Source organism: Panthera tigris, chromosome F2 (genome assembly GCF_018350195.1).
Source record: "Panthera tigris isolate Pti1 chromosome F2, P.tigris_Pti1_mat1.1, whole genome shotgun sequence".
NCBI classification, from domain to species: domain Eukaryota; kingdom Metazoa; phylum Chordata; class Mammalia; order Carnivora; family Felidae; genus Panthera; species Panthera tigris.
The window spans coordinates 52,760,690-52,781,281 of NC_056676.1; the positions used below are offsets into that span (position 1 = coordinate 52,760,690).

General features: G+C 34.0%; 1 protein-coding gene across 2 annotated transcripts in view; it reads right to left on the reverse strand.

The window, feature by feature from the left end:
- Window positions 1-20,592, reverse strand: part of EIF3E (eukaryotic translation initiation factor 3 subunit E) — a 246,618-nt gene that overhangs the window by 12,264 nt on the left and 213,762 nt on the right. For both annotated transcript variants that reach the window (XM_042973572.1, XM_007075834.3), the window contains 3 exons: window positions 8,418-8,544; window positions 7,263-7,364; window positions 5,829-5,938 (listed from right to left, as the gene is read on the reverse strand). In XM_042973572.1, coding sequence (XP_042829506.1) covers window positions 5,829-5,938; window positions 7,263-7,364; window positions 8,418-8,544 — 339 coding nt within the window. The remainder of the gene's footprint in view (window positions 1-5,828; window positions 5,939-7,262; window positions 7,365-8,417; window positions 8,545-20,592) is intronic.

The following is a 20,592-nucleotide window of genomic DNA, read 5'->3' on the forward strand; positions in this document are numbered from 1 at the left end:
ACTTAACAGACTAGAGACTATATATACTGGGAAACAAAAAAATTCATTCAACTAGCTTTTATCCCAAGTAAGCTCCACACTCAGTGATGAGCCTGACATAGGGCTTGATCTCATGACTCTGAGATCATGACCTAAGTCGATATCAAGAGTCAGATGCTTAACCAACTGAGCCACCCAGGTGCCCCCATTTGAACAGCTTTATTGTGATATTCACTTTATTACAGTGGCCTGGAACCAAACCTGCAGTATCTCCAAGGTATGTCATATATTACTTAACAGTTAACACAGAAATACAAAAATATTTTTGAAACGAGTTTATCTCCATCTGGAAATACACCTTTCTATATTTTTCTTTAATATCAGGAAATAAAATTATGAATAGTAACTGTAAGAAAGTTAATAAGAACTTTAAGAAAAATATTAAGATCTAAAATGTTATTTAACAAAGTAGAATGGCTTCAAGAGTAGTTGGCAAATATCTTCTTTTGTGAAAAGTCAAACTAATTCTCTAAAGGAAAATTACATTAATGTATGCTCCAACATGTTTATCACACACATTCAAAGTATTACTTCCATACTTTATTTTTATCTACAATTGAAAACCGGTCCAAGAATTACTCTAGAGCAGCTTTTAAACTTCAGACACACACCATATCTCATAAACTGTTCAACTATACTAAATTAAATCCCACCACAGTAATCTTTTATGACAGATGTTGCATACTTTATGGTAAACAGATTGGTAACTTATCCTACAAATCTATACGGTTGTATATAAACTGATAAAAACATTCTTTTTTTTAATGTTTTTATTTATTTTTGAGAGAGAGAGAGAGAGAGAGAGAGAGAGAATGAGTGGGGGAGAGGCAGAGAGAGAGAGAGGGAGACAGAATCCAAAGCAGGCTAGAAGCTCTCAGCTGTCAGCACAGAGCCCAATGCAGGGCTTGAACTCGTGAACCGTGAGATCATGACCTGAGCTGAAGTCAGACACTCAACCAACTGAGCCACCCAGGCACCCCTAAAAACATTCTTTATAAAGATATGCATTTTTATAAAGATATGACTATCACATGTGTTTAGTCAAGAAACCTATCAACTGAGAATGTTCCAAATCACTAATGGAAAAAGTTGTTTAATAAACAACCATTGGTTCTAGAATATGTACTATTCTCTTGAGCATTTAAAATGTGTCCACTTTTGGACAGAAAGGAGGCCGGAGACCAATCTCCCTGGTCCCCCCAAAAAGGACAGAATATTAAATAATTTTAGATTAATTAGAAGCAGAGAAATAGGTCAGCACAAACTTGTGAATAGAATACTGTGTCATAATTAGTATACAGTGGGGAAAAAAGTCTACTTTGCAGCTTAAACATATTCCATTTGCAGAGTTAACAGGGTTCACTAAAGCTTTAATCTAAATTACTCTGGGATTTTCCAACACACAATTTATAAATTATGTCCATGTCATTCTCATTACTCTATTTTTCTTCAAAACACCTATCATAACTTATAATTTTGTCTTTATTTAATTTGCTTCTTCCTCTGGATTTAAAGTTCTGAGGCTGTGCTCACTACCTTCTAACCAGTGCTTGGCCACAAGAGGCACTCATTCACATCTGCAGTATTTTCTTCTTTGAAGACCTATACTAGTTATACTGTTGCTAATTACATCATAATCATGACACCTAGTGTGTCTACCCTCTCTGGAAAGTTGAACATTACCTTTTAAAAAAGTTTTTGCATATTCTTCAAGTAACAAAATTATAGAAATGGTTAACAGATGAGAATGTATCAATATCAATACACTGGTTGTAATATTTTACTACAGTTTGTGAGATATTATTGCGAGATGTTATCACTGGAAACGTGAACTGTGTAAATGGGAAACTGTGAAGAACAAAGGGGATTTATTATTTCCTACAACTTCATGTAAATCTATAATCATCACAAAATAAAAAGTGTAATTAAAAACGGGTTTTACATCAGAATTACTTAGAGGAGCTTTAAAAAAACATAGTCCTTCTTTATTTTTGTTTATTTCATTTTAAAAGCTTCCCACTTGATTCTAATATGCTGTCAGGACTACAAATCACTAATTCAGAGCAATGTTTCCACCAAAGGCTGAGTGCACCTGGGAAGCTTTAAACCCAGATTCCCAAGCCTTGATCCCAGAGATTCGGAAATCTATACTTTTTAAAATTTAAGTTAATGTTGTTTTAAGTTCTCCAGATGATTTTGATGTACACCTGGGTTAAAAACCTGTATTACAGGGGCACCTGAGTTGCTCAGTCAGTTAAGCATCTGACTTTGGCTCAGGGCATGACCTCCTGGTTCCTGAGTTTGAGCCCCACATCAGGTGAGCTTGAGTCTAGCTTCAGGCTCTGCACTTTCTCCCCCTCTCTCATGGGATTCTCTCTCCCTCCCTCTCTCTCTCTGTTCCTTGCTCACTCACATACTCTCTGCATGTGTCTCTTTCTATCTTAAACAAATAGAAACAGAAACATCTGGATTACAGAACAATGAGTTTTTTCTATGTACTATTTAAAGGTAAACATTAAGCTCTGTTGGTCATTACCATGGATTTCAAACCCTTAGAGTCTGCATTTTGACATTTTCTGTATTTATAAAAGCCCAACTTAAATGTTTAACATTATTTTAAACCATATTCCAAACCCATTAAAGCAGCTTTAAAAAATGAAAAACCTAACCCCTAGACTAAGTCCTACTGTACACACCCTCCACCCTGCCAATGAACCTTACAGAGATCTCGTTGTTGCTATAAGACAACTATTTCTTTTTCACCCATAGCTATACTTTCTGCTCTGCCCCTATCTTCTTAATTCCTTACATACTAAAAATACTAAATCACTGATTTTTCACTCCATTACTTTAACAGGATGTAAACGTGTGCCTAAAAAACTGGCAACTTGATGCAGTGGTTCTCAATCCTGGATGAGCTTTGGTGAATAAACACTTTGAAGGTATAGGAGAGCAGCTCTGTTAGACATCACAGCAGAACATATCCAGAAAATCTGATCCAAAAACTTTGAAATGGCTTCAGGAAATCTGTATTTGTAAAATAAAATAAAACTCTATGATTCTGAGACACAAAGTTAAACAGTGACTTACGGTTTCCATCTTTATCCTCTGGCTTTTAGTGAAAAGACTAATGATAAATTAGTCTCAATCTGATATTTCTAAAAATATCAACTGTGCACAATGAAAAAAAAAAGAATTTATAGTGAGGTATAATACAATGAATGTCAGAGATCTATTAGTTCAGGCTCCGTCATTAAGTAAGAACTACACAGCTCAATGTCTCTGAGCATTAAGTTTCCTAGCTATAAATAAGGGGCTAGAAAACAAAGGAGTTGTACTGGATCTGGTTTTTTGTTTTTTGTGGGTTTTTTTTGGTAAAACTGTGTTTCCAGAAGTCTTAGCATCCACCGAAGTGCTTCGGTAGTCAGGAGGAAAGCTGAACAGAGGTACAAGCTAAGCAAGCATAAAGGGACTTTAATTTGACTTATATATACACAAATATATATATAATGTCACATTTGAAAACAAGTTCTAACACACACACACAACACACACGATTTAAACCATGGTTCTATAATTTGAAATCTGAGCCACATGTAAAGTGTTCAAAAGCCACAAATGGGGATGCCTGGGTGGCTAAGTGATTTTGGCTCAGGTCATGATCTCAGAGTTGTGAAAACAAGCCCCACATCAGCTCCGTGCTGGGCGTGGAGTCTGCTTGAGATTCTCTCTATCCCTCTGCCCCTTCTCTGCTCTCTTTAAAAAAAAAAAAAAAAAAAAAAAAAAAAAAAAAAAAAAAAGCCACAAATGGACTATTGGCTACTATACTAAACAATATAGATACATAACATTTCCATCAGTGCAGAAAAAAGCCCTACTGTTGATGATTCAGTAACTGCACTGTTGGATCAGAAGCTCCCCAAGATTTCTTCCAACTCTAAAATTCCTTAATAATTGAAGAAAATGCATTATAATGTAAGTATTCAAAATCACCTGAGTTATAGAACATTCCACACACAGCCAAAAGCATTTAAACAACTGAAATACAAAGGAAATACTATCATTATAAAAGAGAAAAGATTTCTGGACTTTAGAAAGCCACTAGAACTTTAGTCTGAAAATGCTTTAGACTTTGTCTAAAGCTACAAAAAAACTACTGGGATCAAAGAACTACAGCATTCAAAGAAAAACATCAAAACTACACTGATACCAACTTTAAAAAATTATTAGGTAATGATAAAGTCACATAAAAGCTTATAGATGATGTATTTCCACTATATTATATCCTGTGAGCTGCACTTTTCTCTTGAGTACACAGGACAAATACTTTATTTCACTGTTAAGCATGGTAAACCAAATCTCAAAAAAGGAAAATAATGAATACAAAGTCCTCAAGTTAATAAAGGGAAGAAGCTAGAGCTGGAACAAACTTTGCTCATGGTACCTCAGTGAAAAAGCATTATTGTGGACAAAAACACAAATTCACTAATGCAAAGAAATCTATTCATTTAACAAGTATTTACTGAGCATCTCTAATGTACAGAGTCACCATACTAGGTACTAAAGATATAAAAAGGAGAATTTGCTTTCAAAAGGCTGATAACAAGGATAAATATAGTCCTAGGCAAAGCAAAACACCCAAGTGACCATATTCTAATAAGAAATGGGGGAAAGTCTGCAAGAAAAAACAAAATATTAGCATCCCTCTTTCATAAGACTGAATTATAAATCTCTAAAAAAAGAAGAAAAAGGGCATTGCAAGAATTGTTACCTATTGTAACTGCATCCCACATCTCTTTATTTCACAACCAATAACCAATAACATATTAGGAATATGCATGTATTCTTCAAGAGAATCAGATATTTTAAATTATGTCTGCTAGCTATAGTAAAGTACTAATAAAACTGGTCAAGGCTTTAATTCCCATAGGAGAAGCACCATGATTATACCATACTTCAAACTGAAAAACCACTTCAATAACCACCCAGTAAAATTAGGCAAACAAGTACGGATGCCTCAGCAAAAACAAATGGCACTAAAGAAAAACTTTGGTCTACACACAATTCCAAAGAGGCAAACATTAAAGTAATTTTTTAAACATTTATGGAACATATTTACTGTTTGACTTCATCTGTGGCCAAACAGCACTAGTTATTTTTCAAATTCTAATATGTACAATTAGTTTCTAATAGGTTATATAAGTTTCACAATTTTTCCCCCAATAATTTTCTCACACAACAAAGGAAATGTGAACTGAAATTCACCATACTTTCCATGTTTCAACATTTTAGGAGGTCACAGCTTACTATATGAGAATTCAAATATATAATTAAATAAAACAAACTCAATCAACTGAAATGATTACCAAATGTAGTCTTTCAACAGTATTTCTGAATCACTAAGGGCTAATCTCTTCCTTATTTGAACTCCTGTTGAAACCATTCTAAAACGTTATTTTCTCTCTTCTCCCTATATAAGAGTATAACAGTACTTTTTAAAAAGGTACTCAACAATCAGAATACTGCCATGAAGATACCATTTTCAAAAATCATACTATGCCACACATATAGAAGCCAAAGAAGGTATTTCTGAATCTGTACCATCCCATAATAAAAACAAAAGTTAGGATTTTTAATAAATCACTAGACTGTTTTCTTTCTCTTCTAAAGCAAAGGGAAATAAAACAAAAATCCAATTAACTGGAATCCTATTACGTATAATTTTACAGGAAATGGAAATTTCCAGGAATTTAAAAGTAGAAATACAAATCAAATCAGGGTGTTCTTACTTAATGCTGATACACTGGTGGATGCGACAGAAAGTCTCAAATATGAAGAGACGAGCATTTTCAATGAAATCCTCAAGACAAGCCACCAAGAAGAAGTCATTCACAAGTACCTATGTGTGTAAAGTGTAACAAAAAAATTAACAGCACTGACAAGCAATTTTCAAAAATGTGACCCAAAATACTTTCCGTGTGCTTTACTGCAATTCTCTTACCTTACATCACAAGTTATATACCACAGCACTTTCTAGAATACTATGCTCAAGCCTCTAACAATTTAACCAGAAGTAAATGAATGCTATATGAAAAAAAAAAAACAAAACACCTAATTTAAGCACTGCAGTGTTTCCTTTGTTCTATTGATGACTTTAGCAACCTTTTGACAAAGTAGTTTTGCCCTGCCCGTTATCCGAAATAAATGCTGTGTAGATAACATATCTCTTCTAGGTACTCAAAATCATTATGAAGACTAAATATATGCATATTTGTGAAGTAAATAGACTTGGAAATCTACAAAAGAGAAAAATTCAAGGGGTGGCTCCTAGTCCACAGAAGGTATCATAATTAAAAGAGGGTATTTTAACTTCACAGTAATAACCAAGTGCCCCTTGGCCTCAGCCAGGCCTAACCAGCTACTTAGTGTATTGGCATATACCAAGACATAATACATAATAACACTACATATGACTACATGAATACAAATTATCACACTCGAGTCTATTTTATTTTGTCCAATGTGTGAAAATCACCCCTGGAGTTGTATTTACATGATAATTTTCTTGTCCTTAGGGAAATAAGATCTTAATCCTTCAACAAACTCTTTATATTTTGTGTTAACATTTGGGTTCAAAAATAAAACTGACAACTGATAACTTACCGATTTGGTAAATGCATTTAACAGGTAAGTTCTTAATTTCTTAAAACTCTACAAACTAACATTTAAAAAAGCCGATAAATCTAGCTCAGCTGCTTGAAGGTACTTTAGTTTCTACCAATCAACAGAAGACATTGTGATAAAATTCACGCCCTTATACCTTGACTGGTTTATAGTAAATGTTCAGTACAATCATGTGAAAAATTCTAAAGACAGGCCCACTTATGAAACAAATTTAGAATCTCAGATAGAATGTGCAGTTCTATACAATCTTATACACACACAGGAAATACTTCACATATTCACTAATATAGAGTAAGATATGGAATCATGGGCATATGTGTGAATTTCTAATGCCACCGATGTTTTAACAAACTGTACTAACAAAAGCATACACATATGGCAATATTAAAAATGTCTACATCCCGCACATTTCTAAAACATCAGTCATTTTAAGATTAATATATATTTCTGATATAATCACTTTAATAAAACACTGCAAAGTTAACTTTTACAATAACCAAACATTAAATATTAATTTATAAGTAAAAATTCATACTTACTGATTCACATTCCCTCAGCTTTTTCTGAGCCCCATCAAAGTCAAAGTTAACATATAAGCACTCAACAAATTCCGTGATTGGGTCTTTATATGTGTAAGACTCCTGTAAAATTATGTCAAAGGTCAAGTTGGATTTGATTCAACAGTTTGGTGGTAGACTGACCCTAGAATATCCCAATATTCCTAGTTTCTCCTCCTTTGTTATTAATTTCTAGCAAATTACCTAGTGTCATCATCTCAAAGCAATTGCTCATATCCTGATTTTAGGCCCAACCTTAAGCATATAATGTCTTCCAGACTGAGTTCTCTATATATTCTCATCCTAGAACCATTCCAAATGCTTTCAAGTTCCTCTATTGCCAAAAGTCTTCCTTACTCAATAACATCCCCAAGTATAAGGGCATTCATTCATAACCTGCTGAATTTGTCTCTTGGTATTTAATTTATCCTTAGGTCAAAACAGCATTTAAGTTCTTTTTCTAACCCATAGTGATCACTGAGAAACTGACTAAAAATCAACCAGTAGGGCTGCAGCTTTTGTATAACTTGGGGACTATTAATACCATATTCTATGTAGAGATCACTACTCTGCAATTAGGTAGGTAAGAGATCTCCCAGAAATGCCAGGCTTCAAATCTCCTTCACTCTGCAATAAAGGCAATGCTAATACACGATGTATATTAAGTATCCACCTAGCAGAGAGGAGTAGTCATTCCATACTACATCTGGCATAAGTATATACTGGAATTAAAGACAGTAAATGCCCATTTGAGTATCCTGGGCTCCTCTCTATGTATACTTCATGTAACCTTTCTCCTATTTTTAAAACATTTTACCTTAAGAACTAAGGGTCCTACTTTAGAAACAGATGTTAGATCTAGTTTAGAGTTTTAAAAGTTAACAAAGATTTTAGTTTTGGGGGACACCTGGGTGGCTCAGTCAGTTAAGTGTCTGACTCTTGATTTTGGCTAAGGTCATGAGCTCAGGTTGTAAGATCCAGCTCCACATTAGGCTCAGCAATGCGCATAGAGCCTGCTGGGGATTTTCTCTCCCCCTCTCCCTGCCCTTCCCCTGCTCGTGTGCGCACACACACGCACGGTCTCTTTTTTTCTCTTATGATAAATAAACATTTTTTAAAAAAGATTTTAGTTTTTACCTGTTGAATAACTTTAACCAGATCTTTTAGTACCTGTCGGCGTTTTCGAACATCTTTGTTTGTTATGACGGCAGTAGTCAAATAGCGCAGAATATGTGGACACATTGTCTGTATTGCATTAAGATACCTAAGGTAAAAATATAAATAACTTTAATATTTTTAAGAGTTAATTATTAATAATTTACCCAGTTTCTCTAGACCTAATTTACCATGTGATTAAAAAAAAAAAACCACACACTTGAGCAGCCCATTAGATTGTGCTGTTTCAATAACCTAAATGTGACCAATTAACAATGATTATTATAAAGACCATCTCCTCCAAGAAATAAAAAAACCAGAAGCCTGAGGAGGACACCAGCTTGTATTCCCTAGTTTGAAGGGAAACAGAAGACTCAATTCAGAGGTAAATAATCCTATTACTATTGTTGAGTAAAAGGATTTTGGAAGCCCCCTATATACACTGTCAGTCTGTTTCAAAAGATTGCTAAGCTATGACTCTCAGTCATTCACCTTTTAAAAAAAAATGTATGAAAACATTCTATGTTCAAATAAGTCCTCATAATCAGAAAATGAGGCACTTAAACAAATTAAAGATTCAAAGGATGAAAGTCTATAAACTACAGGGAGAAGGAAACTGTTATAGTATTATAAGGCTTTGGTTAAATTGGTAGCACTGGGAATTAGAAAGGAAGGATTAGATGTCAGACAAATGTCAGCAGGGCCTTGGCTAATATTTAACAAATCCTGCTATTCTGATGATCAGCAGCTGGCCACCCTCTGTCATTTGGGGTTTATCCTGTATTCCTCCTGCTCAATTTCCTTAAATAGCTCCCTAATTTTTACTCAAGAAGTACCTCTAAGTGTCAGGCACTATGCCAGGTTTGGAAATATTTGTCAATAAAGTCCATTCCTCTTGGCTATATATAAACCCCAAAGTACCCATCCAGCTCCACCTCCCACCAGACCATCATTGACCACTTCCTGGTTTTCTCACTTCTTAAAGTTCACTCCACATGGATTGCTCCCCCAAACACATCCCTCTGAAATCCTCAACTCTGGTGTCCTTCAAGATCCAGCTCAGATACCTTATCTTCCAAATTCTTCCAGACTATATTAATAAATCTTTGTATTTCACCACATTGTAGATTCTCCACAAAATGTTGTTTGAACTCCTTAGAGGACTCTAGAATCTGATAATAATAACCTAACAATAATATTTAGTCCCTTCTTATATTCCCTCTAAACAAGGCAGGGTATAAAAACAATCAACACTCAAGAATAAAACAACTTCTAGGAAAAGATAACTAACATCAGTTAAAAGTTTCATCACCTGAAAAATTAAGCCTGAATTTTAGGCAGAAACTTTTTACATTGCAATCTGTTCAGAACAATTGTTTGTCTCAATACTCTCCTGCCAGAGATCTCATGCACAAGCACAAGGATGACTGTTTATCTCAGTATCAGTTTTGAAGTAAATAATTGTAGTAGACATTTCTGGAACTCACTCATAAACTTATCCATACAGCTTAAAAAACTATAAGTTTATTGTCTAAGATGTTAAACATATTTATTTTTACCTATCCTAACTTTATATCACTGCACCATGTATATCTTCATTGTTTTTAATGAAGGATAACTTCTTAGGAAATTGTATCTCACTTTTTTTGAGATGGTAGGGGCTAGCAAAACTTTTGTAAAAGTTTTGCAAAATATTTTAGGTTTTGCAGGTCAGGAGGCACAATTGAGAATACTGTACAGGTTCTTATATGAAAAGAAAACAAACTTCCAAAATATGTTAGTCAAAATATTAATTGTTGAGTATAATTTTTGTAATTCATCTACTAATGAGAACAGAAATTATCTATTGGGGATAATTTTGTTTAATTGCATTCAAAGTTACAAATCCCTAACATTAAAATTAGTTGCAAATGTTTATCTGTAACTGTTGTTCTATAATGAAATTTTACATACTCAGTCTTTATAAATGTTTTTCATGAATCTAGTACTACCAAATGCTGATATCAACTGACAGAAATGATTTTAATTTAGCATATTTATCACCTGAAAGGCATTATGGAATTCTGTCAAATTCTTGTTATGATATTGCCCTTTAGCATATCATTACACTGCAGATAAATCATCTCCAATTCAATAGCACAGCTAAATGAATTTTGAAATGGAAATCTCCTTTGTACTTACAGTGAGGCCTAAAAGTTCAGGAATTGCAATTTGAGCTTGAAAAATGTATCTGCTGCAAATTTGTGTGGGAACGAAGGTTTCCCTTCTTGTTTTAACATGTGAAAGAAAGGCAAACAGATAAAGCCACTGGACATTACCTTTTTTAAAATTTTGGACATTACTTGTTATTCATGCTATGTTAGTTGTCATCATTGTGACAACATACTGCAATATAGTTCTTCAAATAAATACTATATTTATAATATTTATAATATTTATAATATTTTATATTTTTATAATATATTATAAATAATATAATATTTACTATATTTATAATATTTTAGGGTGAATTAAGAAACAATAACAAATTACAGTAAAAGTTACTTTCCAGAGCCACCCAAGGCTTGATAATAAAGATTGAGGGCAATTTTTCTCATTCAGAAAAATTTCAATCTTGCCCTGAGCAGAAAAAAAAAAAAAAAAAATCACATTAAAACTTTGCCATTACTAAGCTATCTAAAGGTTAAGTAGAGAAAGTCAGGATATTCTGTTTCTGACAAAAGTTCATGGACTGAACACAGTTAAGTCCACATGAACAAATGAAGTTCACAGTTGACTAAAATGGTTCAAAATTACACCACAGATTCAACTATTTTCCACAAAGTGTCTAGAGACGAACAATGTACTGAATAACCGTATTTTGAACACTTCTCATTTTTCCCTCCACATATATTTGCAGATTCCACTTCAGGTTGTACTAAATTAGTGTTTTACCAACTTTGAAAATATTTTCACCTGTAGTTATTCCACAGACGATTCATAAAGGCGTATTCTTCAGTCACTTCAAATCCAGCTATGATTCTTCAAACCATACTAATAATATCTATTAACCCATCAAGAGCCAAGGAAAATCACTAAAAATCATATGCCTTGTTTTTTTAATTGATTATTGATGTTGCTCCAAATATCTTCAACTCTTGAGTAACTGTTCTCACCAAAAAGCTAATATTTTTAAACACGTCTATTTTTTCTGGACATTATTTCTTTGGCTGCTGCAACTGAACATGATTTAGAATCACCACTGGTAAAATGGCTTTCCCTGCATGGCCATTCAGAGACTTACTTTGCTTGAAGCCTCATTTTCATTAATTGTGAGGAAATTCTGCCATGAGGAGATATTCTGCTTTAAATTTCCTAGTTTTTCTGATAGTTGCTTTGCTGTCAGTTGGAATATTACAGTCTTGCAATGTGAATTAAAATATATTCTTTCAGCATACCTATAGTGTCAGTTTAATGCTTTGCTTTCTAATTCAATACAAAGTAATCCCACTCCACTGTGCCTTAAGAGTACCTCTGAAGTCGACTTTTCTTGTTTTGACATGAGTATGCATTGGGAATAAAATGTTGCAGTATGACAATATTCAGGACCCTTGAAACACTGGCCGAGCGTAACTGCAGCATCATGGGGATTCATAGTGTACTGAGTAGCTGTGTGAGGCAACAAGAATGCAACAATGCATGATCTCTGTCACAACTCTCAACTCCCCCTTATAGTTCAAAAGCAGCCAAAGATGCTATGTATATCAATGAACCCAGCTATGTTCCAATAAAAATTTATGATGGACACTAAAACTGTAGTGTCATATAACTTGCAGGTCATAAAATATTCTTTTTTCAATCATTTAAAATGTAAAAGACATTCTTAGATCACAGGCCATAAGGAAAAAAGCAATGGGCCAGATTTGGTCCATAGTCCAGACTTCCAGTATATAGCACTACCGTGGCTCTGGACTTCCCAACATAGCAGGGACTCCCTATCTTCTAGAACTGAAGTGATCCTTCCTATGTATGTATGTATATGAATCTACACACATCAATACATAAAAAGGGGGAGTGCAGATTAAGAGAGTAACTCTTATGAAGTTAGTTTACCATCTTAAAAATTTACAATCTTGTTGAATCAATGATGATGTATTTTAGTTTAAATCCAAGCAAAACCACAGATGTGCTTAACAGTCTACACATGACCACTGTGCTCTTTTGTTCTGTTTCTTTTTACTATCTCCTTTTCTGTCAACTAAAATTTAAGGGTCAATTTTCATCTTCACCGCACTCTTCTAACTTTTCCAGATCTCACTGATAGCTGTGATACCTACAGTGTATTTATAATGCACAATACATCTGTACTTAGTTAAATGTTAAGCTACTTCTTATTATTTGTTTGGATTATAAACTATTTAAGAACAGAGGCTGTAACTCCATTATTTCTGAAATTTAACTTTATTATTTTTTTAAAAATAAGAGCATCAATATTTATTGTATTCTGAAGTATAATTTCATAATAGGTAATTAAAGATATTTTTGTATATTATTTTCTCTAGTACAACCCTGTTCCAATTGTACAATTTTATGAAAGTTTTTTTACAGTGTTTTCTAACTGCAAGTTAGATCATTTAGTAATCAAAAGAAAAATTTCCCAAAATAAAAAAAATTAAATATCTATCATGTGCCCATGCTACAAGAAATAAAGAATAAAAATTCTGCCCTCAAATATGCTTATACTATAGTAGGAAAATTAAAGCAATTATAAATTGTTTATTTTACAGGTATTAAATAATTAAATACCAAACATAAAGTAGACACTATATACAGGACTTAAGGAAATAAAGCTGAGCTAGATTTTGAAAAAAGGCAGGCTTGAATACTTACAAACAAGAGAATAAGGGCATTTCTGGAAAGACAGACAAAAAACAAAACAAAACAAAACAAAACATGAAAAAAAACAAGGCAGGGCACTTACTAGAACCTCAAAGGATGAAATTTTACTTTTGCTTTTTTTTTTTTAGATGGACACCTTAAAAGGCCATTATCCTGAGCTAGAATAGGTAAAATACCTACATGAAAAAGTGCTTTCTTAGCAGGAATGACTAGAAGTTGACAACTTCTGAATACCACCCAGTGGACTATAAAAGTAAAACTTGCAATTTCTTAGGGTATTTATGTTATTTTTATTATGTTATTTCATGTTACTATTTTATATTTATTTTATTGAGTGTTAAACATTCAGAGGAGTGTTTAATTCAAACTGAACTTTGAATCTTTCTTTTTACAACTGGAGAGTAATAACTAGAGCATTGTATTACAAAAACATTCTTTAATAGCATCTACATTTGGTGGCAAAGCCTCATCTCTAATAGCCTATGAACACTTCTCTATCTTAAACCAGATACCTTATCTTATATATAATGTTACATTTAAAAGTTCAACATTTTTAAAATGTGTAAATCATCTCCATTTTAGATTCAGAATAAATTATGCCAGAAATGGAAATATATATGATGCAAGATACTTTATTTAACCTGCACTGGCATCTAAACTTTCACTTCAAGAACAAATGTATTAATTATCAACAAAGTACTTTTATATTTAAAAAAAAAGCCTAAAGTCCACAATCTATAAAAAACTATCAATCTAACACAATTTTATCAATTAATATATCCAGCAAAACACAATGAATTGTTATTACTGTGCTACTAGAAATGGAAAACAGGAATATACCTTCTCCACTAATTTCTACTATTTATCAAAGACAACTGAAAAGCACATTGAATATAGACATACAAATGACAGTAACACACTTACTAGTAGCTGTTCTACTTAAAGAATATAAAATCCAGAAAAATAACTGAACAATAAACGATCTGTCAAGCCAACTGAGTATATTCTCATTTGAAAAAAGTGAGAATCAAGTAAAACTCAAAACAAGCCAGGAAGACATTACTAATGAGGGAGAAAATATGATGATAACCTGATCTAATGGCAAGTGAAAAGAATAAGCACAGTATTTTAGTAAAAAAAAGAAAGTTGTAATATTACTGGAGTAGTTTATTTTCCACATTTTGCTAACAGGCTGTTTCTGTTTAAAAAAAAAAGTTTCACAGTCAGGAAGTTCTTACTGGGGAGTTGAAACTATTCAAAAACTGATTTACAGTGACAGCTGCAACACTTGGTAAAGTCACTAAAATTCACTGAATTGGAAACAAACAAATAAATGAAATCTTTTTTGAGTATCTTAGGACAAATCAAGATAGTGGCATCATTCTATACCAGTAATCACTTTTTTTTCACTACCAGACTCTTACAGTTAAAAAAACAAAAACAAAAAAAGCCAGTTTCAACTATGTCCTTAATCAGGTAGTACAGATTATTAATTAAAAAAAAATTCAATCCCTGTGTACTAACCTTCATAATATTCTGTATGACAAAAGGAAGTATGTGTAATGCTCTTCTGCTGCATACTGTAGTTGTCACAGTTATCTTAAGGACAACTATATGATTGAACTGTATGCTTAACTGTGTTCCTCACAGAATACTATTTTTACTTGAAACAAAGAATGACAGATAAACCAAAGCTATTCAGAATTGGGTATTTGGTAGACATTTTCTAGAAAATAAAGTGAGCCTAAACTTTCAGAAAAATAAAAGATAAAATTAGAGCTTTCCCAAAAAGGTAGAATTTTGGAAAATACCTGTCACAAAGAGCTTGACTACTTTCCAATACTTTAAACCTTTTCTAATAGGTTTAGTGGTGATATTAATGAGTGATTTTTTTTTTTTTTTGGTATTGTATGTCAACATATCTGGAATACCTGCATAACTCAATGATCCAAGATTTCCCAAACAACCAATGCATGATGTTATAAAGTCAAGCATGAGTACAAGATCCATTAAAGAGCAAGATGGGCCACTACAGTTTAGAATACCAGTATAGTTTAGAATCCAAAAAACTGAATAAGGTTTCAGATTCCACATTATAATAAACTTTAAAATATTACTACTTGTTGAGTTTTGTTAGATTAGCAAAAAAGAATATTCACAATTATCTGAAAAGGTTATTAAAACAGCTCTTGTCCAACTACATATATGTGAGACTAGATTTTCTTAACAAAATAACATCAAGGATTAAAGTAGATAGGAAAATCTAACATGCCAGCAAGTGAAAAGCCTGCAGAAATGTAAAACCGTGACATTCACAGTTCTCATTAAATTGTTTTTAAGTTATTTTTCAAAAAAAAAAAAAAAAAATCAACCGTAATCAATTTACTACTCGTCAATTATAAAATATATTTTTTAACTTCTCAGTTTTACTATCTCATATGGTATAGATATATATCAATACATTTAGCCAATAAAGACAAAATTACATTCAACAATTCTTCATGAAAAGGTTTCAAGACCATGAAACCTTTTCAAGCATGAAAAGGTTTCAAGACCAAAAAGTTTAAGTGTGATTCACTTGTAGCAATAACATTCCAAAGACAATTCTAATGTCAACTTTAAAAAAAATTTTTTTTTTACTATTTATTTTTAAGAGAGAGGGACAGAGAGAGACAGAGTGCGAGTGGGGGAGGGACAGAGAGAGAGGGAGACACAGAATCCGAAGCAGGCTCCAGGCTCTAAGCTGTCAGCACAGAGCCTGATGCAGAGCTCAACCTCACGAGCTGTGAGATCATAACCTGAGCTAAAGTAGAACACTTAACCGACTGAGCCACCCAGGTGCCTTGTCAACTTTCTTTTTTAATTAACATTGAATAGCTCCTCTGTTATTTACATTAATTTGACTCTTTGGGGGGGGGGGTTGAAGCTCTTACTAGATATTTCAACAGAGTCCTATTTGCCTTACAAAGACAGATGACTATCTCCCTATATACACATAACACTTTAAAATGTACCCAAATGGCCAATAATCCTTTAGTGGAATCACTGAAAGACAAAACAAAGCAAAACCACCTCAAAATTCCATCCTCATTTAACGGATGTGATAAGGTGTGTCACCTGGAGCATTTCAGGTTTTGGAAAGTATTGTGCAAGTATATATAGTATTCCTTATAATTTTTATTATATCATTTGACATACAAACCCATTTTCATTGCTAACTCTTTATTCTTGAAATGAAATTATCAGTTTTAATATTAATATAATAATAATTTCAACATTATATATTTGGTAATTTTATTTTCATCACCTTTATTGTGTTTGTCTGTACTTTCAATCAAGGTTTTAAAAGCTGAGTAAGTAATCAAAGCTATGAATTAATCTAAGTGTTTCTTTGACAGAGTTTCATGATTAACATTTATTGTCTTCTTTGTTATTTTTACAACTTGGAATGATTTCTAGTTTCACTGTATTCTGCCCAGAAACTACAATCTATAAAATGTATACTTTTTTAACCTTATTACATCTTAAGTGGCAAAATGTATTCTTTTTTATATATGAAATATGGAAATATAAACGAAGAATTAAACCTATTTATCTAGAATAGCTTAAGGGTTTCTATAACCATGAACCTCTCTACCATACCTTAAAATTTTTTACAAATCTACTTTTTTTTAGTGCTCGCTTTGGCAGCACATATACGGATCTACTTTTTAGGAGGGGTTCTGGGGAATTCCTACTCCTTTGGGAGTAGGAACATCCCAAGCTCACCTCATCCTACAGATACAACTAAGTAATACCCAAAACAGTGTATATAACCCAGAAAATGACCTAAGGACTGGCAGAACAGACTCTCCACAGCTCAATGTAGAAAAGAAGCCTCATCGAAATGGGTAAAAAAAAGCAGAGACGTGGGTGGGAGCTAAAGGGACCTAAGGGACTGTCCATAAAATGGAGGGATGCCTTGGGCGTGAAGAATGGAGAGAAAAGGACCCTCACACCAAGCACTCCAGGCACAGAAGCGTGAACAGGCAGGACAAACTCCCATAACATTTGGTTTTGAAAAACAGAAGGGTGAAATTTCATGACCTGTTACATTGGCTCAACACCTGAAATTTTAAAATGCAGTGGTGTGGCTCTAGGAGAGCCAGGAGAGGGGAATCAGAGTCCCCACCCTTAAAAGAGACAGCACAACAAACAGCTCCTAGGAGATACAGCATAAAAGCAGCAGTTTGAAAAACACCTGGGGTATGCAGGAGGAAGATCTGTTTACTAATCTCAGGGCCTATGCTGGAGGGCAGGAATCATGGGAGAATTCTCTAGGAACAAAGGAGCTGGCAGGGGCCATTTCCCTCCCTTGCCTCCCAGCCTAGGTACCTGGACACCTGCAAGGAACCAGTGCCGTTAACACTCTCCACCTAGCTGGCTAACATGGTGTCAAGCGCAGACATTCTCCTGTGGACACACCCTCTCCAGCCAGGTCCGGGTCTCCTCCCACAGCAGATAATGCACAACGCTTCCTGACACTTGCATCCTCACCCGGTCCACCCTCTTCTGAAAGCCCACCTCCTCCAGCTCTGCCAGTCTCCCTCCCAGGAGGCTGTAGACCACCTCCCACAGCAGACCAGCTAGGACCTTGCAAGCAAGGAGTGCCTACTCCCTCCAGCAGGAGTTTTCTCAAGTGGCTGTAGGCTCCCACAAGAGACGCATGCAAACCTTATCAACTACCAGCACTGAAAATGAATCAGTAACCAAAAACTTCCCAACAATCAAAAATCCTAGAAGGCTGCATAGGTGAAAATTTTACCACATTTAAACAAGCTAATACCTATTTTTCTCAAATTATTCCAAAAAATACAACAGGAAGGACAGCTTCCAAATACATCCTTCGAGGCCAGCATTATCCTGATACCAAAATCAGATAAAGGCACTACTAAAAAAGAGAACTACAGGCCAAGTTCTGTGATGAAAATAGATGCAAAAATTCTCAACAAAATATTATCAAACCAAATCCAACAGTACAAAAAAATTACTCACCACAATCAAGTGGGTATTCCTGGAGGCAAGGGTGATTCAATATTTGCAAATAAATCAACATGATACATTACATCAATGAGAAAGGATAAAAACCATAATGATCATTTAATACATGCAGGGAAAGCATCTGACAAAGTACAACATCCATTCATGTTGAAAACCCTCAACAAAATAGGTTTAGAGGAAACGTATCTCAACATAATAAAAACTACATATGAAAAACTCAAGGATTAACATGAACATTACACTCATTGGTGAAAAACTGAAAGCTTTCCTCCTAAAGTCAAGGAATAAGACAAGGATTTCCATTCTCACTGCTTGTATTCAACACTGTACTAGAAGTTCTAGCCACAGCAATCAGACAAGAAAAAGAAATAAGACATCCAAATTGGTAAGAAATAAAACTTTCACTATTTGCAGATGACATGATACTATATATAAAGCTTGAAAGACTCACCAAAACTACTAGAACTGATAAATGAATTCTATAAGGCCATAGGATACAAAAGCAATATACAGAAGTCCATTGCATTTGTATATATATTAATAACAAACTAGTAGAAAGAGAAATTAAAACAATCTCAGTTACATGTGCACCGAAAATAATAAAATACCTAGGAATAAACTTAACCAAAGAGGTGAAAGATCTGTACTCTGAAAACTGTAAAACGCTGATGAAATTAAAGAAACTAATAAAAGATATTCCATACTCATGGACTAGGAGAACAACTATTGTTAAAATGTGCTCACTACCAAAGCAATCTGCAGATTTAATGTAATCCCTGTCCAAATACCACTAGCATTTTTCACAGAATTCGAACAAATAATACTAAGATCTATATGGAACCACAAAAGATCCCAAATAGCCATATCAATTTTGAAAAAGAACATAGCTAGAGATATCACAATCCCAGATATCAAGATATACTACAAAGCTTTAGTGATCAAAACAGTATGGTACTGGCACAAAAACACACACAAAGATCAATGGAACAGAACAGAGAGTCCAGAAAGAAACCCACGACTATATGGTCAAATTAACTTCAACTAAGGAGACAAGGATATGCAATGGGAAAAGGATGGTCTCTTTCAACAACCAGTATTGGGAAAAACTGGCAAGCACATGCAAAAAAAGGAAACTGAGCCATTCTCTTATACCATACACAGAAATAAACTCAAAATGGATTAAGGACCTAAATATGAGACCTGAAACCGTAAAAATCCTGGAAGAGAGCACAGGCAGTAATTTCTCTGACATCATCCATAGTAAAATTTTTCTAGATAGGCCCCTGAAGCAAGGAAAACAAAAGCAAAAGTAAACTATTGGCACTACATTGAAATAAAAAGCTTCTGAAAGCAAAGAAAGCAATCAGAGAAGCTGAAAGACAACCTAGTGACTAGGAGAAGACATCTGAACAATGATATATCTGATAAAGGTCTTAGTATACAAAATCTACCAAAAATTTCTCAAACTCAAGACCAAATAGTAGTAGTAATAATAGTAATAATTTTTAAATGGGTAAAAGAGGGGCACCTGGGTGGCTCAGTTGGTTAAGCACCTGACTCTTGGTTTCAGCTCAGGTCATAATTTGCTTTGGGATCAAGTGCTGAGTGTGGAGACTGCTTGGGATTGTCTCTCCCTCTCTCAGCCCCTCCCCCACCAGCGCAGCATGTACGTGTGCACACACACTCTCAAAATAAATAAGTAAACATTAAAAAATAAGTAAAAATAAAATACAGATGGCCAACAGAACATGAAATGATGCTTAACATCTCTCATCAAAAAAAAATGCAAATCAAACAAAAGTAGGTATCACCTCACACCTGTCAGAATGGCTAAAATAAAAAACACAATAAACGACAGGCGTTTGCGAGGATATAAGAACTATGCACTACTGATGGCAATACAAACTGCTGTAGCCACTCTGGAAAACAGTATGATGATCCTCAAAAAATTAAAAATATAATCACCATTTGATCCAATAATTTACCCAAAGAATATTAAAAAGCTAATTTGAAAAAATATATGCACTCCTTGTTTACTGCAGCATTATTAACAACACCCAAGTTATGGAAACAGCCTAAGTTAAGTAGATAAAGAAAAAATGTAGTACACACACACACACACACACACACAGTAATATTACTCAGCCATAAAAAAGGACATCTTGCCATTTGCAACATAACAGTAAGTGAAGTAAATCATTCAGAGAAAGGAAATACCATGATTTCACTCAAGTGCAAC